Below are 24,456 nucleotides of genomic sequence, written 5' to 3'. Positions count from 1 at the left end.
GAAGGTGCCGGGTGTGGTGGGGTTGGAGGGCAGTGTGGAGCGAACAAGGGAGTCACGGAGAGAGTGGTCTCTCCGGAAAGCAGACAGGGGAGGGGATGGAAAAATGTCTTGGGTGGTGGGGTCGGATTGTAAATGGCGGAAGTGTCGGAGGATAATGCGTTGTATCCGGAGGTTGGTAGGGTGGTGTGTGAGAACGAGGGGGATCCTCTTGGGGCGGTTGTGGCGGGGGCGGGGTGTGAGGGGTGTGTTGCGGGAAATACGGGAGACGCGGTCATTTCCACTCCCCCTCCCATTCTCTAGATGACATGTCCATCATGGGCCTCCTGCAGTGCCACAATGATGCCACCCGAAGGTTGCAGGAACAGCAACTCATATTCCGCCTGGGAACCCTGCAGCCATATGGTATCAATGTGGACTTCACCAGTTTCAAAATCTCCCCTTCTCCTACTGCATCCCTAAACCAGCCCAGTTCGTCCCCTCCCCCCAAAGCACCACACAACCAGCCCAGCTCTTCCCCCCCACCCACTGCATCCCAAAACCAGTCCAACCTGTCTCTGCCTCCCTAACCTGTTCTTCCTCTCACCCATCCCTTCCTCCCACCCCAAGCCGCACCCCCAGCTACCTACTAACCTCATCCCACCTCCTTGACCTGTCCGTCTTCCCTGGACTGACCTATCCCCTCCCTACCTCCCCACCTATACTCTCCTCTCCACCTATCTTCTTTTCTCTCCATCTTCGGTCCGCCTCCCCCTGTCTCCCTATTTAATCCAGAACCCTCACCCCATCCCCCTCTCTGATGAAGGGTCTAGTCCCGAAACGTCAGCTTTTGTGCTCCTGAGATGCTGCTTGGCCTGCTGTGTTCATCCAGCCTCACATTTTATTATCTTGGAATTCTCCAGCATCTGCAGTTCCCATTATCTCTGATACAGGTGAACTGAAGATGTTTGGCTGGGATTATTCACCGACCATTTGTTCAATAATTAAAATAATCAACAGACTCTGACTCTCAGAAATCATTCCCCAGCAATATGCTGGATCGATATGTTGAAACATTACTCTTTATACAGCTCCTGGTATTGTCTTCTCTTCATCTGTTCCGTTTTGGATGAACAATTAGTTTCCTTCAAAAAGCACTCAAAACAGTTCTGTGAAGGTGAGAAAATGCTTATCCTTGAGTAAATTATTCAAATTAGATAGGCAGCGGAGGAGGGGAGTTAACTTAAAGTTGTGCAGAATGTGAGAATTAAGTTTTTTTTAAAGTTTATCAATTATCTTTCGTTTTTGTGTGATTAGATTAAAAACATCTTGCTTAACAGGAAATACCTGATAACTGAAAGTGGAGAGAACAGTCAACAACTGAAAGAGAATATCAGATCAACTAATTCTGGTGAAGGACCCCATTCAATATAATAAGCTGATATTTTGAACTCTCATAGTCCCACCATGGTTTCCATCAATTACAGTTCTTATTTCAGATTTATAATTTCGGCATTCACAATTTGCATCTTGACATCAGCTTAGCTATCATTTTCATTTTTTAAAATAGACCCCAAGCAAATAAAACTAATGATTGAATACCCTGAAATTCAACAATTTTGCAGTTTTCAAAATTCAAGTTCTGATCTTGGCAATGCTATACAATGTGGGAAAATTGCATGTTGAGGTTTTTCTTATACAGTGAAGCACAGAGATGTGTTACTTACACATTATTCTTTGGAAGCACTCTGGCTTTTTGTCCCAGACCACAAACAAATAGTACGCAGGAATACCAGTCAGAATGATGATAAATCCTATGCCAGTGTTGATGGGATCAGAATACAGTGACAGTGCCACTATGAAGAGACAGGTGAAGGCAAAGAAAGCTGGGACAAACAAAGGCACCTGAAACAACAAAAAAAAAATGATTGAGACGTAAATGGACACATTTTCACCTTCTCTGCCTAGACAATGAGTTGAGAGCAGATGTTCCACTCATTCTAAATTCAGAAATCATACGACACCAGGTTATAGTCCAACAGGTCTAAATTCCAATTGGATGAAAATCCAGTGGATTGTCTAAGAGAAAGGACTGCCCTGTCAGAATGCTACACAGGTGGTGAGAGTGAATTGACTTTTAATCCATTCCATTCACAGTCACAAGTCAGCTCAGTAAACTCAATAGCTTTTATTTGAGTATTCCATTTAACAACTAACATTTAAGTGCCAATTAAGCGTAATGTCTTCATGCAATTATACAGTACTACAACACTGGAAAATATACTTGTACTCATGGACTCTGACTTGGTATTTACCGATTTATTTCTCTATTTTCATAAACAGGGGCACTAAAAATTCATACACCCAGCAGAGACTTTTGGCCACCGGAAATAAATATGCATAATTAAGGAATATGTTGGCCCATAACATTTTGATTGATTTTAATCAAAGATATGCTTTGTTATTAGATACAGTTTAATCTTGCTTTGCAAATCACTTTTAAGAGCAAGATTCAGAGTGAATGCATAACAAAGAAAAATGTAAGCAAGTAAACAAGTTAAGCACTGAAAGAGGGTGTGAGAGTGGGAGGGAGTGCATGTAATATAAGAGTGAATAGAATAAATCAGAAGAGTGACTGGAATAAAGAGTGTTGAACCAGCTGAGAGAAACGGTGAATTAATGGTTACAGCACAATTAAATTCCCAGCCCAGAAACAGGCCAACGTACAGTTGCACTAGCGCACCGTACTCTAACCTTAATGTCACCGAACATTGAAATTTGAGAAACAGAAACAGACAGCATCATTAAGACCATAAGTGAGGTAGAGATAAAGACTTAGAAGGAAAGGGTGTTTCACAAGGCTTTAACCTTGTGTAAAGTGGATCATTGTGAATTGGCAGCTTATTTCACAGCACCTGAGCTTTAGTTTAGGTTTCAATTGAAAGCAAAATTGTGCGTTTTACACTATTGTCTATTCACATTTCTCACATAGCCAAAAATATTGTCCAGTATGTCAAAGGAATGTGTGTAAGAATAAGACTACTAAATGCAAAAGCCAGTTACAAGGGTAGACAGACAGGCTAAAAGCTTTAATTTGGCAGGAGACCAACTCCATGATTAGTGTATCTGATGTTTTATTTCTAAAAATTACTGCTCTGTGCTCCATTGTTTCACCACACCAGGTCTGGTAAATTACTCAATTCAACTTCCTGTGGCTGTAGCGATTCTGGGAGCTAGAGAATCATAGATTCCATCTCATTACCATCATTCCACTTTGTAAAATGATAAACACCCAGCAAATCCATTGATGATGCAACAGTTTCAAATTGTACCCAACTGTACAATGATTGCTGTCCTGGTGGGGTAGTAAAGGCATGGAACCCTTAGATTTTTGGAGCTATTTACAAATTTCAGCTAATTTCCACTAGTGGTCAGCTTCTGTGTCACTGCTCTTCTACACAGTGACCTTAAATCCAATACATACTTATATTGTGAAGCAATGACTGTGAATGACTTATAGATTGTGCTATCTATTTCCCGTTGTTCAAGTGCTCATGGTAAATTCAATATGCCACAATTAAACATACAATTGGAACTGAAAGTGTATTGACTTATAAGATTTGCATTGAAACAGTGCCTTTCATATAGTGGAGATACAATGGAACATACTATACAGTATGTTTAAAAAATGCTATTCAGTGAAGACAATGGTAAACCGTATGGTTTTTGGGGGGCGATAAACTACTTAAATGCTGCTCTCATGGTTTATGATGTCATTTGAGCCTCTTGCCATGTTCTTGCCTTTCAATATATTCATAACAGCCTGATAGCCCAGATCCATAAAACAGTCTGTATAAGCATGATTAGACCAGCTCAGGCATGGATCATTTCAATGTAATCTGAATGAAGGCTTTGTTAGATTGCTGCAGTGCTCACAATCATGAGGCAAAGGTCATGAATAAAATATGTAAAGTGAGTGATACTTGAATTTAAAGAAAAACATAGATTGTAATTGCAATCAGGCAAATTGGTCCTGTGGTATTTTATAAGATCATCTGGGGTAGCAATGGGGGAGAGAAAATGTGTTTTCATAGGAGCACTGCCAGACACGGGCATGTGCAAAACGGGTGGCCCAAAATGAATGCAGATTTTGTTCTGAGGATGACTAATTAGTCCAGTAATAGTTCCAAAGAGTTACTTATGGGTCTGGTAGCATGAGGCTGACATGAATCATGGGTCCGAGGTCAACTGCCATCAGGGACCAGCATTTGTATCTTTTAAAATCTTATTCTGAATGTAGCTGTTTTTCACTTATTTCCTAGCAATTGGTGGACTGTTTTCACCACTTGACATTGTTTTCAAAAACAAAGGATAGCACAGCTAGAAATAATATATTTTACTTTTCCTTAAAAGAGAATAATCAGTCTCTTTCATCAACTTAGATAGATTCAAAAAATAATAATTAATTAATTAAATCAACTATTCACTGCTAGCAGTCTCATTTCTGACAAATTGCAATGAGTTACCATTGTAGAAAGGAAAGCAGTCTGTGTAATTTATTGGACTGTGAGCAACACATTAGCTTGCATACAAAATAGATCAATAAACATAAATATGTAATGTAATGCAATATGTGATGTTATTATTTTTAATGCCCTGAAGTTGAATATGATTTTTAAGATTCTGGTTTTCCTGAAGAGGTTAAAACATGCTAATGATGGTGATTATTACTCAGTAAGTCACGGCTTAATGTTAATTTAAAATGTGCTGTTGCCTACCCTTTTTACTCTTGATTCGGTTAACATTTGCAGTGCCCCATAAGCTTACTTGAATTGTTGGACTTCCATTTGACACACAAAAATGCAGGGGAAGGTGCCAGGTGTGGTGAGGTACGACAGGAGTGTGGTGTGAACAAGGGATTCATGGAGAGAGTGATCTCTCCGGAAGGCAGACAAGGGTGGGGATGGAAAAATGTCTTGGGCGGTGGGGTCGGTTTGTAGATGGCGGAAGTGTCAGAGGAGGATGCGTTGTATCCGGAGGTTGGTGGGGTGGTGTGTGAGAACAAGGGGGATCGTCTTGGGGCGGTTGTGGCAGGGGCGGGGTGTGAGGGATGTGTTGCGGGAAATGCAGGAGATGCGGTCAAGGACGTTCTCGACCACTGCAGGGGGAAAGTTGCGGACAGTCCCTCTACCGCACCTACACAGGCCCCAAACCCCACCTCTTCCTCCATTACATTGATGACTGTATCGGCACGGTCTCTTGCTCCCCAGTGGAGCTCGCACAGTTCATCCACTTCACCAACACATTCCACCCCAACCTCCAGTTCACTTGGGCCATCTCCAACACATCCCTCACCTTCCTGGACCTCTCAGTCTTTATCTCAGGTAACCAGCCAGAAACTGATGTCCATTTAAAGCCCACTGACTCCCACAGCTATCTAGAATACACCTCCTCCCACCCACCCTCCTGCAAAAATTCAATCCCCTATTCCCAATTCCTCCGCCTCTGCCGCATCTGCTCCCAGGATGAGGCATTCCACTCCCCCACATTCCTGATGTCCCAGCTCTTCAAGGACCGCAACTTTCCCCCCGCAGTGGTCAAGAATGTCCTTGATCGCGTCTCCCGCATTTCCCGCAACACATCCCTCACACCCTGCCCCCGCGACAACCGCCCCAAGAGGATCCCCCTCATTTTCACACACCACCCCACCAACCTCCGGATACAACGCATCATCCTCCAACACTTCTGCCATCTACAATCCGACCCCACCACCCAAGACATTTTTCCATCCCCACCCTTGTCTGCCTTCTGGAGAGACCACTCTCTCCATGACTCCCTTGTTCGCTCCACACTGCCCTCCAACCCCACCGCACCTGGCACCTTTCCCTGCAACTGCAGGAAGTGCTCCACTTGCCCCCACACCTCCTCCCTCACCCCCATCCCAGGCCCCAAGATGACTTTCCATATTAAGCACATGTTCACCTGCACATCTGCCAATGTAGTATACTGTATCCACTGTACCCGGTGTGGCTTCCTGTACATTGGGGAAACCAAGCAGAGGCTTGGGGACCGCTTTGCAGAACACCTCTGCTCGGTTCGCAATAAACAACTGCACCTCCCAGTTGCAAACCATTTAACACCCCCTCCCATTCTTTAGACAACATGTCCATCATGGGCCTCCTGCCACCCGAAGGTTGCAGGAACAGCAACTCATATTCCGCTTGGGAACCCTGCAGCCCAATGGTATCAATGTGGACTTCACAAGCTTCAAAATCTGCCCTTCCCCCACCGCATCCCAAAACCAGCCCCGTTCGTCCCCTCCCCCCACTGCATCACACAACCAGCCCAGCTCATCCCCCCCACCCACTGCATCCTAAAACCAGCCCAGCCTGTCTCTGCCTCCCTAACCTGTTCTTCCTCTCACCCATCCCTTCCTCCCATCTCAAGCCACACCTCCATTTCCTACCTACTAACCTCATCCCACATCCTTGACCTGTCCATCTTCCTTGGACTGACCTATCCCCTCCCTACCTCCCCACCTATACTCTCCTCTCCACCTATCTTCTTTTCTCTCCATCTTCGGTCCGCCTCCCCCTGTCTCCCTATTTAATCCAGAACCCTCACCCCATCCCCCTCTCTGATGAAGGGTCCAGGCCCGAAACGTCAGCTTTTGTGCTCCTGAGACGCTGCTGGGCCTGCTGTGTTCATCCAGCTGCACACTTTGTTATCTTGGATTCTCTAGCACCTGCAGTTCCCATTATCTCAGGTACCAAAACATTATTCCATTTGATATGGAGTAATTCAAGAATAATTAAGCTGCTCCTGGCTGTCAATTAATTTAGTTGTTGTGATATTTAGCTTCTGTTACAGGAATATAATGCGTGAGGCTGAATAGAACAGAACAGTTTGATCTAGTGTAACAAGAATATTCCTGCTCTAGAATTAAGCAATATGATTTGTTACAATAGCTGCATTCATAATTGACCACTATTTTTTGCTACATAGAAAAGGGCTTAATCATAAATGGGTCTTACTACTTTGGGCATCCCAAATCAGCATTTTTCTAATCAAATGCAAGTTGCTAAGTTTAGAAAGGATAGCAATTTAGCCCTGTTGAACATGGCCATCTCATCTCTGGACAAAAAGAACATAGCTGGGCTGTGAAAAGGGATGAAAATAATTGAGCTACTGGTCTGAAGTGTGAAAAAATACTGAATCCATTCAGACCCTGGTGTGTCATGTGCTATGTCATAGCAGCTGTGGCAGGAACTGACGTACAATATGTCAAATATCCATTTATGAAGCAGAAGAAAGAACTGGATGGTCATCATTATACACTGACATGAGCTGGTAATTGCTTGTGGGAAATGGGGTCACCAATTAGATCTCTAACAATTGGATATTCTTGGGCTTTGGCAGAAAGTTATCCATTTGGGCAAAACACTGAAAGTTGGCGTGATCAAACCATAGCTAACATAAGGATAATCTTTAGGGGAAGAGAGGTGGAGTAAAACAGTGGGACAAAATAATGAACCCATGCTGATGCAGGGTATAAAATTACACTCTCGGTGTTATTATTTGATAGCAATAGATAAAAATCTTCAAAAACATTACAGCAGCCAATAAACACAAGTGCAACTGGTGTTGCAGAATTCCATTTTGATGTTTTATGGGAACTAGATAGGAATATTTTACATAAAGGACCAGAAAGACACAATATTCCAATAACCATCTTTCCTCAGTCAGTCGGTCAATGCCAGTCTACGGTACTGATTTATAGTGAATCTTACCTTAAATGGCCTTAGCATGTCTGGACGCTTGTATCGCAAGTATATCAGACCAGTTACGGCCAATCCAATAAAGAGCCATCGGGCAAAGCTCAGGAAGTTTAACAGACTATAAATATCACCCACAAACAGCATGAAGATAGTTAAAGGGTACTGCAAAAGATGCAAGTTTAAACAAGTTAAAGGTTGGAATATATTCGGCAAAATTCAGAATAATAGAAAATATTGTATCAACATGTTAAGTGTAAGTTATTATTCCAGTCTTAAAATATTCTCACTGACCTTTCACATATTAAAGAACCATAATATTCATGGGTAATATAAGCCATGTTACAACATAAGATAGTTGAAGCACATTTTCAGCATGGACAAGTTCAAGTGTCAAGGTTTATTGAGCAGTAGAAGTCACTGTTGGGTAGAATTAATCATTACTTGTTTTGTGAGTTACTTCTTTTCCATATCTTATATTTGAGAATTACTATTTTTATTAATGTTACTGGATTTGAGTGACTTTTTTTATTACAGCTGCAAACTTGAGTCCTCTGGCTATTATAAATACATGACATGAAAATTACTGATAAGGTGAATAGTGAGGTGGAAGCTTTAGTCTAAATCGAGAAGGAAGGAAGATCTAGAGAGGCTTGTCACATGGGCAGAACAATGCAGGTGGAGTTTCATCCTGACCGTGTGTAGTGATGCATTTTGGGAGGACACAGTGAAGTACCAGAAGACTGGAGGATGGCTAATGTTGTGCCATTGTTTAAGAATGGCTGCAAGGAAAAGCCAAGGCACTAAAGACCATTGAGTCAGACGTCAGTCATGGGAAGTTGTTGGAGGAAATTGTGAGGGGTAAGATCTACATGCACTTGGAAAGGGAAGGGCTGATTAGAGATAGTCAGCATGGCTTTGTGCTTGGGAGATCATGGCTCACAAATTCATTTTGGTTTTTTGAAAAGATTATCAAGAAGATATGTGAAGGCAGAGTGGTAGACATTGTCTACATGGACTTCAGTAAAGCCTTTGGAAAGGTCCCACATGGAGGACAGTTTAGTAAGGTGACATCACAGATAGTCAAATGGATACAAAATTGACTTGATAGCAGAGACAGGGGTTGGTGGAAGAATTTGAACTGAAGGTCTCTATCAACGGTATGTCACAAGAATGGGTTCTGTATTCACTACTGTCTGCCATTTATATCAACAATTTGGATGGGAATACAGGAGGTATGGTTAGTACCTTTGCAGATAACACCAAAACTCGTGGTTTGGAGGACATGAAGAAAGTTATCCAGGAGTACGAAGAGATGTTAATCATATGGGTCACCGGGCTGAGAAGTCACAGATGGAGTTTTATTTAGATAAACGTGAAATGTTGCATTTTAGAAAGGCAAGTCAGGGCAGAACTTGCATAGTTAATGGTAGGGTGCAGGCTCATAGTTTCTTGAAAATAGCATCCTGTATAGACAGATGAATGAAGAAGGTATTTGGCACCCTTGCCTTCATTGTTCATTGCATTGAGTATAGGAGTTGGGATTTTTTTTCCCTGGAGTGTCAGAGTCTGAAGGGTGACATATAGAAGTTTATAAAATTATGAGGAGCACAGATAAGGTGAATAACCAAGTTGTTTTCTGAATTGTAGATAAATCTAAAACTTCTGGGCTTAGATTTATGGCGGGAGGGGAAAGATTTAAAAGTGACCTGAGGGTGAATATTTTCATGCAGGGGGTGGAGCATGTATGGAATAAGCAGCCAGAGGGCGTCGTAGAGGAGGATATAGTTACAACATTTCAAATATATTTGGACATGAATAGGGAAAGGTTGAGAGGGCTATGGACCAAATGGGACTAGTTAGTTTTGGGATACCAGGTCAGGATGAACGAGTCGGGCCAAAGTGTCGTTTTGCGTGCTATATGAGTCTATCCTTTTCTATTGTGATCCCAGTGTTTTTAAAGATTATATTCCAACTAAAAGTATCCTCTTCCCTTATCATTCTTGATTTTTCCTTTAGTAAAGGAGCAGCTTAAGGAATGCTTACTTCTAGAGGGCCAGGCTGCCCACTGTGAATTGCATTCCTATTCATCAACCAATGGTCTTTCGGAAAAAGAACATTTGGATGAGGTACAGGCCGTTCAGCCCCCTTTGAGCCGTCTCTGCCATTCAATAATATTAGAACTTAACTCCATATTCCAGGATACCCTAACATAATAGAAATCTATGAGCTGAATTGGAATCTGCCAGGGTGGGTGAGTGTTGGTGTGTGTAGGTGGTTACAGAACCAAAAATTGCCAACACATTCAAAAATAGGAAAGAATTTAGCATGTTCCACTTTTACCTCGTGTATTTTACTTTTGCATGGAAAACCTCAGGGTAGGTGAGGCTGTGAATAACATATGCTTAAAATCAATTACTACACATTCAAGCTTGGATTCTAGCTATAACTGCCAATGCATGGGTTTCCTGGGTCATCTGAAACTCCTCAAGGTCAGAGCACACTTGGGATTGATGGGGACTGAGCAATGACAGTCTGTATAGTTCTTAAATTTAAATGCATTTCTTTTCGCATTGGTGAAAGGCTTTTGGTCTAAGGATTCACACTGATAGTGTGCTTTGGAGGTGACTTCCAATACTTTTAATGTCATTTCTGTTAACTTCAACTTTATTGCTTTTCAGTTGCATTTCCCTGTGGCCAATTGTGGAGCTGCATGTGTGCCTATAACATGGACATCGGATTGGGGAAAATGGAGAGCAGTGGCAACAGCTGCATCTTTCTCTACCACCACTTGCCAAGATGATGGACACTGAGCCTGAGCTGATAGGGAGTGAGACTTCCAACACAATGTATACAGTTAGAGGTTTCTGGTTGGCTTCCAATGGCTCAGGAAGATCCAACTTTTACAGGAAGTCACTGCTAACGTTTGCAGCCTGCTGGAATACCTGCTGCCAAATGGGCCATGAGGCCATGCATTGTAAGTGGCAGTCAAGTCACTATTTGTCTCAGAATGGAGTTACTGGTTACAGAATCTGACAAGGGGCCCTCCCAGGGCACTGAAATCACATTTACCAAAGCTGCCACTAACATCCCTTTCATTACAGATGATGCTTGCTGCTCTAGCTAGATTCTAAATGTGCAGGAGTCCTAGACGAAAGACACATGTGACAATCTATGCACACTCAGATCAACCAGCGATGTTCAGTGGTGTGTAATCAAAGGGTCATCATGTATGTCTCTGCAATTTAGCCTGGAAGCTGCCATAAAGCCTTCATAGTAGACTTGTCAAATCCACCACAGATATCCTCAACACCAAGAGGACTTAGTAGATAGGGTCATTGAGAGAAAGAGTTACCTTCGAAGAATGTTGTTTCTGACATCCATGAGGAACATTACACTGATATATGGGGAAGTGGCAACTAAAACCAGCTAAGCAAAAAACTGATCAACGAACACAGACATAATTGGGGGTGCTCTTCAGCATGCACCAGTAAGGGGTCATAGTGGTCACCTGTATCTTGCACAATACAACCCAGCAGAAAAGACTGGAACTTCTGCAGCAGAAAGGTGAACATCACATTCCTGTTTCCAACATCGGTTCCTGCTCACTCGTGATGGGCAGCTCATCATGTGCAACCTCAACTACCTGCTTTGAAGCTACCCACTAAGGTGTGTGTTTCTGAGTTGGCAGAAGGTGTGCATGAGTCCTGTGATGGGGCTTTTGCAAAGTCTTTCTCATCTTCCACAACAGTCTCCTGAATGACTCATAAAGGAGATAAAAGCCAAGGATTAACACTGATACAATGAGGGGTTCAAAGTAAATCACATGCTGATCTTTGCATTTTAGTGGTTGTTGATATCAAGTCCACATGAGTGAATGCTACTGTGGGGTGTTGCTTTCGTACTGTGACTTTTGTCACAGCTAGCTGGGCTGAGGGACTGGGAGGATGGTGTCCCAGAGTGAGACTGGCAGCTGGGTTGTGAGACTGCGAAGTGGGCAAAGAGGCTGGAAGAAAAGAGCTCCAAGGAGGAATGATGGTCTGATTGGATGGAGTGACGGCTGTAAAAGAGAAAGGGGCTGCAAAGGGGAGAAAACAATTTTAAACATTTCAAAAAATAAATACTGAAATGTTTAAAATTGTTTTCTCCCCTTTGCAGCCCCTTTCTCTTTTACATAAAATAAATACTGGAAACAGAAAAGCTGTTGTGAATTACTGAAGAGTCTCATGGTTAAAGTTGCAGGAGTTCAATTGCTAGTATAGGGGGAGAAATGCTTTGTCCAGTGAATTGTTCTGGACCAGATATTCTAAGGGTCAGATAATCAGTACAGTAGCACTGATCAGAGGTTCTTGTGGACTCCAAAGGATTGCTCAGGAAATTGAAATTTAATGGTTAACTCCCTGCATCTAGAACACTCTGTAAAAGCCCCCTCATGTCAGAGAATTCAGAGACATCTGACTGACCTAAACATATCAGCTGGCCAAGAAATGTTAAAGAAGTGTCTCCTCTAACTCTGATGTAACATTTATACTGAATTTGGTACTGACCTTTCCCACGTACAACCTCCGACCTGACATCCCTCCCGCCATTCCCCCACTAATTGCCAACATCACCTCCCTCTACATGGCACAACATGTTAAGTTGAGGTGTAAGATGGAGCCATAGTGACACATTTGGAATTTGATAGCAGCTGTTGAATTTTGATCTTCGCTTTTGTCCTGAATGAAACATGGAGACACTGCAGTCTTGAAACTCCACATTGTTTAGGCATTGGCCAAGCCTTAAACAATGAGGAAAAAGAAACAAAGAACTGTGCATAAAATGTGTGAATTTCACAGGTGGCTGTGAGGTGCACTCGCCTATATATAGTTTTTATTTCGGCACTTACCAGAGACTTGAAACTGCTCTAGTCTAAATGGCAAAAGTTACAAAAGATCGGGGAATCACTTTAACAGTGCCAGTGTGTTCAATTTTTAAAAGTGCAAACTAAAAGTTTACAATACAACATACCTGTAATGAAAATCGGGGTAATGTGTGCTATAGAATCACACAATCATACAGTACAGAGAAGCCTTTTAGCTCATCAAGTCTGTACTGCCAAAAATTCACACAATTACTTACACTAGTCTCATTTTCCTGCACTAGGCCCATAGACTTATGACAATCCCAGTGTTCATCCATGTACTTTCTAAGGGTTGTGAGTATCCCACCTCAAATACCCTACCAGGCAATGCATTCCAGATCCCCACTGTTTTCTGGGTGAAAGCATTTTTCCTCCAACCACTTCTAAACCCCTTGTCTTTCACTCTAAAAGTGTGCCCCCGTGTTCTTGACCCTTCAACTGTTTTCTATCCACTGTGACCATGCTCCTCATTGTCACATACACGTCTATCGGGGCTCCCTCAGCCTTCTCTGTTCCAAAGAAAAAAAAGCCCAGCTTATCCAGCTGAAATGCTCCATCCCCGTCAACATTTTTCAGAATTTCCTCTGCACTCTCTCCAGTGTAATCAGAGCCTTCCTTTGTTTGGTGACCAGAACTGCACAAAGAACTCCAGGTATCATCTAACTAAAGTTCTGTACAGCTCTAACATGATCTTCCTGCTCTTATGATCAATACATCAACTGATAAAGGCAAGTGTTCTGTATGCTTTCTGAACTGCTCTATTAATTTGTCCTGTCACCTTCAGGAATCTGTGGATAAGCACCCCAAGATTCCTCTGGTCCTCTGAGCTTCCTAGCATCCTGTGATTCATTAAGTACTCCCTCATCTTGTTCTTTCTTCCAAAGTGCATCACCTCATATTTATTAAGGTTAAATTTCACCCATCACCGATCTGCCCATCTAACCAATCTGTTCAGGAGATAGCAAGAACTGAAGATGCTGGAGTCAGAGTCAACACAGTGTGGAGCTGGAGGAACACAGCAGATCAGGCAGCAACAGAGGAGCAGGACTCTGAAGAAGAGTCCAGATCTAAAACGTCAACTTTTGTGTTCCTCTGATGCTGCCTGATCAACTGTGTTCTTCTAGCTCCACACTGTTGACTAATCTGTTTATATCCTTTTGTTAACTAATACCTTTATCTTCACTGTCAACAACCTGGCCAATCTTTGTGTTATCTGTAAACTTACTTTTCATTTTCCCCATATTCTCACCTATATAATTTATGAGTATCACAAACAATAAGGGACCAAGCACTGATCTCTGTGGAATGCCACCAAATACCAGCATCCAAACACACAAACACTTATCTACCATTCTCCTCTGTCTGCTGCCACTAAGCTAATTTTGGATTCCCAAGTTAGCCTGTATTCCCATCAGCTTTTTTATTAGTTTCCCATGTGGGACTTTGTCAAAGGCCCTACTGAAATCCATATAATTTTCTGTTATTATCATTCATCCCAATCCATGACAACTATTAACCCAGCGTGCTCTCCACACTGTCTAACCAGACTCTCTGGATGACTCCTCACAAACATAAAAGGACTCCATATACTACAAACATGTGCAGTTAAGATCTGAAATTAAATTTCAATTATATATGACCATTCAAGAGTGTCCTCATCTTTCAATTTTCAATTGGTACATATTTCTATGATAGAATAGAAAAAAGTCGCGAATAAGAGCATGAGTAGGCCATTCAGCCCTCTCAGTCTGTTCCGCCACTCAATACGATCATGGCTGATCATCCAACTCAGTACTGTTTTCCTCTTTTCTCCCCATATCTTGTGATTCCTTCAACCCTCAGAACTTAACATACTCCACCAAATTACAGATACCCTGATGCCTTACACCTCCAGGGACTCTTGAATATCACTCCTACCAACAGACATCCCCAGCACTAGCCATTCCCCCCCATGCAATTTCCACAACTTTCAACAGCCGTCAGCCCAGACAACCGTCCACCCTATCCCGCCACCAGCTAATACAGAAGGTATTGTTACTACATGTATGTATCAAATGATAATTAAGTTAATGAAAATAAGTAAAAACCCATGAAATTATACAGTAGCCTTGAGAAAATTGCAAGAGGAGCCTTTGAAATTATAATATTTTGACTCTTATTTCCTCCTATTAACAATATTAATGGGTTATTATTTGTGGAAAGCATGTTCCCCATTCCTATTCCTTCCTGCCCCATATAAAAAATTGGAGCGTGTCCCAGATATATTGGGATTCAGAGACACCTTCTGGAATCGTGGTTTTTGAATTGAACTCTCGCCTGTTCTTGACCTCTCTGGCAACGGAAAATTCTGGCCAATTTCTCTGCATGAGACGGTTCATTCTGATAATGAGGTTAACAAGCAAGATGCTGGAAGTTAGATGAATATAGACTTAAATGATTGGAGATGTTTTCTTACCAACACAATAACAGCAGGAAGAGGTGTATGTTTACGAACATGGATCATGGACAGTATTTCTGGCAGGTGGCCCTCTCGTGAAGCAACATAAAACATTCTATTTGATTAAAGAGATATAACAGATTACGTCCCAACGTTGCAATGTATTTGATGTATGCTCTCCATTGGCTAGCAAATGCCAATGCACTACCTATGAGCCTGTGCCAATTGATAATCACTTCAAAGCTCTATTTTTAAAGCAATTGTTTGCCAGCAGACTTTAACAAGTGTAGTTAAATCTGGGAAATACACAACCTTTAGTTCAGCAACTGCATGTATTTCAAACCAAGCCACAACAAATAACCCAGTGCAACAAATTCACATTTCTTCCTGCTGCTCAGAACGTAGGGGAATTTTATTTTGTATTTCAGAGAAATTCTAATGAAATTTGATTGAGTTTACTAGAAAGTAACAGACTGACTTCCCTTACTACAGCGCCAGGATTATATCATTAAAACATATCGATAAAAGTGGGGGGTTTCTCACTTGGCAGCCAAAGAATGCTGACAGAAGATGATCAAAGAGGTTGGTATTGTTAATTTATTGAGACTGATTCTTATACATAAGAATCTATATTGGAAGTCACGCGACATGGCCTGAGAAGAGTGACAGTGAAACTTTTCAGCAGCTGCTTTGGAAGCTTTATAAAATGCTTGGTTGCCTTTTTAAAGTCTGATTTTAAAGTGGGAGCTGAGTTTAATTAACCTGCCGTTACCACTTTCCTGACAACGATTGGCCAAATCAACTCAGGTTGCAATTGAAATGAGAAACCATTCTTTAGCTGATTTACTCGGTCTCTGCAAATGCGCCAATCAATCAGGGCAACATACTGTATATTTTTAACTGACTGGGAAAATACCGAATGCTTCATAAAGAATATCTTATTAGCTTGTTGTTTTTTTATTATGTGACTGCTACTTATTCTCAAATGGTAAGAAGTTGTCAAATGTTGAACATCAAAGGGACTTGGCTGCTCTGCTCATGAGTCTTTGAAAGTTAACACGCTGGTACAGCCAGCAATTAAGAAAGCACATTTTATGTTGGCTTTTATTAGAAGAGGATCTCAGTATAATAACATCTTACTGTTGTGTCTCGGTGAGACCACACCTGGAAGATTGTGTGCAGTTATGGTATCTTTACTTAAAGAAAGATATAGTAGCCATTGAGGAAGTGCAATGAAGGTTTGTCAACTAGTTCCTGGAGTGGAGGGTGAAAGAGACTGGGTCTATACTCTCTGAAGGTTCAGAAGAATGTAAGGTGATCTCATTCATATAAAACTCTTACAGTGGTCTACAAGGCATAATCAGAAAGGATGTTTTCTCCTGAGTGGGAGGTTTCAAACTGGGTGGGGCGGGGGATGTGGGGAGGTGGTCACTGTCTAAAAATAAGGCTTAGGCCATTTAGGACTGCAATGTGGAGGAATTTCTTAACACAACGGGAGGGGAGAATCTTTGAAATTTGCAGTCCTGGAGATGATAATAAACGATCCTAGGGATATTGGGGTCCTGCTGAAAATGGTGTTGACCTCATTGAATGGCAGAGTGGGCTCATAGGCCTGAATAGCCTAATTCTGATTCCATTTATTATTATGTCAATATAAAGACTGATTCCCTTAACGGGAGTAATTTTTCTTGGGAAGCGATACTTCTTTATCCTCGCAAAATGCACTATGTTTATGGTTTGCCCCTCACAACTAGAAGGGAACACTGGTTGCACAAAACCTATTCATTGTACTGTGTGTGATGTGTTCTGGATTGGTGTGTGGAAACACATTCAAAACTTAAGATGGAATATTGCAGGCAACTAAGTACTTTGTAAAAATTATGCTTGCAAACATATACATTATAGTATTGGATTGATGTCCGTTTTGAACTTACAACAATAAAATATTATAAAGTATTTGTGTTATTTCATTAGTAAATAATGTAACTGAAGGTTTGTTACAGATGGAAGATCTTCTTGTGCAGAAGTATTGAATTGTATTTTAATTTCATCTGAGAATAAATTAATATTTCCTAAACTTAAAGTCAATGAAAATGGAATGGCAGTGGACTACTTGTCATTGAGATTTCAAATTGCTTCTCCGCAGAACGTAGAATGTATTAGTACAGCACCCTTACTTTTGGCCACATATCTAATTTGCATATTTTACTGTCTAATATTCATCAGATTACTACAGAATCAGCAGAAATGCCACTTTGTAACATTGCTTGAATACACGTACTGAATCTTGATTTTACAATTATTAACACATATTTGCAAACCTTTGCATGATAGTTTGGTCCAGTGCTGGCACAATTCATAAGGTTTAAAAATTTAAACTGTACTTGAAATCTTTCAACTGTACAATTAGTTAGGCCTTACCACATTTGTATTTTAAAACAGTGCTTAGTATTTCTTGCAAAACAGCAAGTAAACCTTAAAATAAATTAGCAATAAGTTGAGAGGTATGTATTTTGTCACATCTTTGCTCGTATTTGAGCAGGATAATAATTAGCAGTGTGATTAAAAATAATTAGATTTATAGTTGTTTTATAGAATCAACTAGATTAATACAGAAGTAAACAAAAGAAGAACTTCTCAGAGGGTGAAGACAGATGGCAGAAGGTTCTTTAGATTAACCAGCTAGCAAGTATTTCCTGGCCAGTTTTAAGAACAGAATACTAATTCCTATTTTCCCTATCTCCCAAGCTCAGGCATGCTGAGGGCAATTTTAAGTGCAACCATTTGGACAACCTATCATCCAGGTTTTCATGGTTTTATTGTTGATTTTATTCGAGGTGTTTCATTTAAAATCTGCTGCCTGGAGAGGAATACACTGTCACATTGCTGACTGTGGCTCCAGTTTGAAAACATTAAAATTTCTAGCAGATTGATCAAGGATCTAGAGTAATATCGCTTGGGGCTGAGCTTCTTGTTTCTTTCTGCTTGGGACCCCTGAATGTGACAATTGGGGTCAATGAGGGGTACCATGTTTTATAGCAAATTCTGTACATAGGCATACATTGGATTAGAACATGCTCACATTAGACTGTGGGTGTGGAACTTTCAAGTCGATAATTAAAGAGCAACAGAATTATCTCATTTTCAGAACGGTGTCTGACACAAGTGATTGAGGGATGGGGTGGAATGAATGGAAAGGTAAGTTTTAAGCAGAGAATAGTATCTTATGAGGAGTAAGACACAACATTAGTACAATGATAAGTTCATAGAACATAGAACATTACAGCACAGTACAGGCCCTTCGACCCTCGATGTTGTGCCGACCTGTCATACCAATCTGAAGCCCATCTAACCTACACTATTCCATATACGTCCATATGCTTGTCCAATGACGACTTAAATGTACTTAAAGTTGGCAAATCTACTACCGTTGCAGGCAAAGTGTTCCATACCCTTATTACTCTTCGAATAAAGAAACTACCTCTGACATCTGTCCTATATCTTTTACCCCTCAATTTAAAGCTATGCCCCCCTCATGCTCGCGATCACCATCCTAGGAAAAAGGCTCTCCCTATCCACTCTATCTAACCCTCTGATTATCTTTTATGTCTCAATTAAGTCACCTCTCAACCTTCTCTCTAATGAAAACAGCCTCAAATCCCTCAGCCTTTCCTCGTAAGACCTTCCCTCCATACCAGGTAACATCCTAGTAAATCTCCTCTGCACCCTTTCCAAAGGCTCCACGTCCTTCTTATAATGCAGTGACCAGAACTGTACACAATACTCCAAGTGTGGCCGCACTAGAGTTTTGTACAGCTGCAGCATAACCTCATGGTTCCGGAACTCGATCCCTCTATTAATAAAAGCTAAAACACTGTATGCCTTCTTAACAGCCCTGTCAACCTGGGTGGCCACTTTCAAGGATCTGTGTACATGGACACCGAGATTTCTCTGCTCATCTACACAACCAAGAATCTTACCATTAGCCCAGTACTTTGCCTTCCGGTTACTCCTACCAAAGTGCATCACCTCACACTTGTCGGCATTGAACTCCATTTGCCACTTCTGTCTTCTTTCAGCAAGCCAATTTCTGATCCAAACTGCTATATCTCCCACAATCCCATTAAGTTGCATACAACCAATATTAAAAAAAGTATAAGCCCTAATTCTGCAGGAGCAACCAGCAGGTTGCATTAATAGGCTTTTTCTTAGACTCATGCTTGTGGGAGAGTCTAGGAGTTGGGTGTATAACCTCAGAGTAAGCGTTCAGCCATTAAAGGAGGAGGAATTTCTTCTCTCAGAGGCTACAGAATCTGTGGAATTCTTCTTCGCAGAGGGCTGTCAAGATTGGTTCATTGAGTATATTCAAGGCTGAGATGGACAGATTTTTAATGTGCCAGGAAACCAAGAGTTGAAGAATAAAGCAGGAGAATGGAGTGGAGGGTTATCAGATAAGCCATGACTTTGTTGAATGAGAGAGCAGACTCGAATGGCCAAATCTTAAGCTTTCATGACTGAAGTAGCAGCCCCACGAAAGTGCAAGGCCTAATAATTTGAAATAAATTGTAATTTGAAGAATAATACTACAAAATGTATATTAATTCTTAATTCTTTAAAAGCACATATAATGTGAAATTTTGTGAAGTCATGCATTTATTTCTGTGAAGATGAAAGTTTTCTTCACTTCCATTTTATGGTATTGCTTTAGTTTTTTTCTACTCCACTGGGTACTTTTTAAAAAACTGTAAGTTGACAGATTTCTTACCTGGCAACTGCGAAGACACCTCCATTCATCGACCCAAAGCAGGAAAGAGCAACGAAAATTGGTACTGTTATGGAGAACTTGCCCATCAATCGCTCTGCAAAGGTCTAATCAATCAGGCTAGAGTTAAAATCAATCATATAGTAATACAGTTAATACTTAGTAATAATAGTTAATTGCTTAGCCAATGATGTAAATGGTCACATTTAGTCTTAAATTTTCCATTCTGTGCAAACAAGAACACGAAAGCATTAAGTCTAAGCCAAACAAAAACAAAACATGTGCCTGAAATTTTGTAAAGGATCTCCTAATCTCCTATTACAATTCTGGCAGGTACTCATGAAAGCCTCTATCAAATGGCCAAAAAATTGAGTCTGCCTTCATCAAAATGGTCCTCCATTTCCTGAACATGAATGAATAGAATTTCATTATCACTCTTCTGTATCCCAGTTTAGATCTGGATAGCTCCTTGCAGAAAAATAAGGTTCCACTCTGTCATGTGAGGAGGGGTTATATCTCTGTTGTGCCACATGAGGTACAAGCAATGCCTTGTATTTAAATAATCTCATCCTTGCATCAAAGGCAGGACAAAGCAGCAGGTGTCCTGCTGTCCCTGTGCACATTAGCTGTGGTCTGCAGAAATTTTAGCTATCGATGGGCATGAGTGAAGACAGAAATGTGGTCAATGTAAAGCTTTATAATAAACTGACGTATATAGGTGTAGATATGTAATAATCAACACACAGTTGTATGCTTTAAAATATATTCTTAATTAGTACATGCTTCAGAAATATAAACTAGGTTATAATATATTTCACAAATATGACCCCAACAAATACTATTAACAAAAATACACTAAACTGGTATGCATTCTGAACAGGTAAACATGGTTTTTATTAATTCAGGGGATGAGAGTTTCTCTGGCTGGCCTGACTTTATTACCCATTTTTAATTGCCCTTGAGAAGGTGGTGGTGAGCTGCCTTCTTGAGGCATTTCAGTGCATTTGGCATAGATACACATACAATACTGTTAAGGAGGAAGTTCCAGGATTTTGACCCAACAACAGCGAAGGATTGATAATACAAGGTGTGGAGCTGGATGAACACAGCAGGCCAGGCAGCATCAGAGGAGCAGGAAAGCTGACGTTTCGGGTCTGGGCCCGTCTGAAGAAACTTTTCAGCTTTCCTGATCCTCTGATGCTGCTTGGCCTGCTGTGTTCATCCAGCTCCACACCTCATTATCTCAGACGCCAGCATCTGCAGTTTCTACCATCTCTGAATGAAGGATTGGTGATATATTTCCAAAATGACAGGGCAAATGCCTTAGAAAGAAGCTTGCAGGTGGTTGTATTGCCATGTATCTGTGACCCTTGTCTTTCTGGGTGTTAGCAACTGTCGATTTGGAAGATGCTGTCGAAGGAGCATTGTACCTTTAATGCATCTTGTATTCACTTCTGCGACATGTGCCATGGTAGGGGTAGTGAATGGCTTCAGATGTGTTGCCAATCAACCCAAATGCTTTGGTGGAGTTGCATGCCTCCAGGTAAGTGTAGAGTATCCCACTGCATCACCAACTTGTGCCTTGGTGGAAGACTTTGGGCACTAAAGACGTAAGTCACTCACTGCAGGATTCTTAGCTTCTGACCTGTGATGAGGCATTTATATGGCCAGTCCAGTTCAATTTTTGGTCATTGGTAACTGCCAGGGTATTGATGGTGCAAATTCAGTGATAGTAATGCCATTGAATGTCCAGGAGCAATGATTAGATTTTGTCTTGTTTGGCATCATTATTGCCTGGCACTTGTTTAAGATTAACATTATTTGCCCATCCAAATCTGATTACTAGATAATAAAATGTGAGGCTGGATGAACACAGCAGGCCAAGCAGCATCTCAGGAGCACAAAAGCTGACGTTTCGGGCCTAGACCCTTCATCAGAGAGGGGGATGGGGGGAGGGAACTGGAATAAATACGGAGAGAGGGGGAGGCGGACCGAAGATGGAGAGTAAAGAAGATAGGTGGAGAGGGTGTAGGTGGGGAGGTAGGGAGGGGATAGGTCAGTCCAGGGAAGACGGACAGGTCAAGGAGGTGGGATGAGGTTAGTAGGTAGCTGGGGGTGCGGCTTGGGGTGGGAGGAAGGGATGGGTGAGAGGAAGAACCGGTTAGGGAGGCAGAGACAGGTTGGACTGGTTTTGGGATGCAGTGGGTGGGGGGGAAGAGCTGGGCTGGTTGTGTGGTGCAGTGGGGGGAGGGGATGAACTGGGCTGGTTGAGGGATGCAGTGGGGGAAGGGGAGATTTTGAAACTGGTGAAGTCCACATTGATACCATATGGCTGCAGGGTTCCCAGGCGGAATATGAGTTGCTGTTCCTGCAACCTTCGGGTGGCATCATTGTGGCAGTGCAGGAGGCCCATGATGGACATGTCATCAAGAGAATGGGAGGGGGAGTGGAAATGGTTTGCGACTGGGAGGTGCAGTTGTTTGTTGCGAACTGAGCGGAGGTGTTCTGCAAAGCGGTCCCCAAGCCTCCGCTTGGTTTCCCCAATGTACTCATATTCCGCCTGGGAACCCTGCAGCCATATGGTATCAATGTGGACTTCACCAGTTTCAAAATCTCCCCTTCCCCCACTGCATCCCTCAACCAGCCCAGTTCATCCCCTCCCCCCACTGCACCACACAACCAGCCCAGCTCTTCCCCCCCACCCACTGCATCCCAAAACCAGTCCAACCTGTCTCTGCCTCCCTAACCGGTTCTTCCTCTCACCCATCCCTTCCTCCCACCCCAAGCCGCACCCCCAGCTACCTACTAACCTCATCCCACCTCCTTGACCTGTCCGTCTTCCCTGGACTGACCTATCCCCTCCCTACCTCCCCACCTACACCCTCTCCACCTATCTTCTTTACTCTCCATCTTCGGTCCGCCTCCCCCTCTCTCCCTATTTATTCCAGTTCCCTCCCCCCATCCCCCTCTCTGATGAAGGGTCTAGGCCCGAAACGTCAGCTTTTGTGCTCCTGAGATGCTGCTTGGCCTGCTGTGTTCATCCAGCCTCACATTTTATTATCTTGGAATCTCCAGCATCTGCAGTTCCCATTATCTCAAATCTGATTACTTACAGGTTGTGCAGCACTTGGGCCGACTGCTTTAGTATTTGAGGAACTGTAAGGCTCGTGCAAAAACTAGCAAACATCCCCACGATGACTTTATGGTGGAGGAAAGGTAATTGATGAAACTGATAAAAATGGCTGGGCCTTGGACACTACCCTGATTAGCAGGGTCTTGTGGCACAATGATAGTGCCCCTATATCTGAGTCAAGAGACCTGGTTCCTGGTCCAGAGATGTATTATAACATCTCTGAACTGGTTGATTAGAAAATACACACACTGATAGCCAGCATCACTTAATTGTGTTTATATGCACATACTGCAGGCTAAACAGGAACAGATGTAAATACAGATTATTTCAGAAAGGACAAGTAGTTTTCCTGGTCTCCCATCGTAAAGAGATGGGTCAAAACATCTAAATGGTGGTAGAAACCTGGCATATGGCACATAAGCGCAAAAACCACACAAAGTGTAGATAAATTAATTTATCTTCACTATTATAAATGCTAAGTTATATGATGGTACAGAACTTGAAAAAAAGACACATTTTGACATTATCATTCGTCTTACTGTCATAGAGACAATTCGCAAGAATACCAATTTAGTTGGAGAAACAATACTTATTTTGTATGAGAGGAAAATACTGATTGGTTAGCTGGTGAACTTTGGTAAAATATTGACATGGAGAATGTATCAATTAAAGATAATTGACAGTTAATTGTACAGATTTGTTTAAATTTAAACCGGATGGGTTGACTTTGGTTGGTTTGGGTATGGCCCTGAGAAATGAACTGGTGAATTGTTCAGTTTTGTTCAGTCAGAAGAAGTGCAGTATATACACATGACTGCCTGTATATTCTGTCTGCAAAGGACAGGACCCTATGCATTAACATATATAGCTTCTAGTACATACAAGTGATGCCAGGTATGTCGGCTGTACACCCCACAGACTTGCAAATTGTATCTAACTTCAATTACTCACAACACTACCTGCTTCCAAAACTGGTAACACCTTATCGATCATCAGAGTCTGCAATTGGACAAAATTTGGACTGATAATCCTGAATGTGCAAAGATGTACGATAACAACCGATTTGTTAGTCAGACTCAAATGTGTTGCACTTACTTGATTTGGAAGCTATATGTATTAGTATACTGGGTCCTGTTCTTATCACACAGAAAGAACATTTACCTGCACTGTGCTTGTTTCAACTCAACAAAATAGGTGGCAGCTGTTCACTAGTTCATTTCTCAGAGCATTGCCCTGACTAATCAGAATCATGCTAGATAACAAAGTGTGGAGCTGGATGAACAAAGCAGGCCAAGCAGCATCTTGGGAGCACAAAAGCTGCTGTTTCGGGCCTAGACCCTCTCTGATGAAGGGTCTAGGCCCGAAACATCAGCCTTCCTGCTCCTAAGATACTGCTTGGCCTGCTGTGTTCATCCAGCTCCACACTTTGTTATCTTGGATTCTCTAGCATCTGCAGTTCACATTATCTCA

The 24,456-nt window shown here is 41.9% G+C and overlaps 1 protein-coding gene across 1 annotated transcript in view; it reads right to left on the bottom strand.

Moving 5' to 3' along the window:
• Nucleotides 1-24,456, bottom strand: part of slc7a11 (solute carrier family 7 member 11) — a 176,065-nt gene that overhangs the window by 22,538 nt on the left and 129,071 nt on the right. The window contains exons 8-11 of the mRNA XM_048545417.2: nt 19,857-19,960; nt 15,110-15,206; nt 7,767-7,916; nt 1,704-1,881 (exon numbers count right to left, since the gene is read on the bottom strand). Coding sequence (XP_048401374.1) covers nt 1,704-1,881; nt 7,767-7,916; nt 15,110-15,206; nt 19,857-19,960 — 529 coding nt within the window. The remainder of the gene's footprint in view (nt 1-1,703; nt 1,882-7,766; nt 7,917-15,109; nt 15,207-19,856; nt 19,961-24,456) is intronic.

Source organism: Stegostoma tigrinum, chromosome 1, assembly GCF_030684315.1.
Source record: "Stegostoma tigrinum isolate sSteTig4 chromosome 1, sSteTig4.hap1, whole genome shotgun sequence".
NCBI classification, from domain to species: Eukaryota; Metazoa; Chordata; class Chondrichthyes; order Orectolobiformes; family Stegostomatidae; genus Stegostoma; species Stegostoma tigrinum.
The sequence above is the reverse complement of the archived record's forward strand: the minus strand, read 5'-3'. Positions and strand labels throughout refer to the sequence as shown.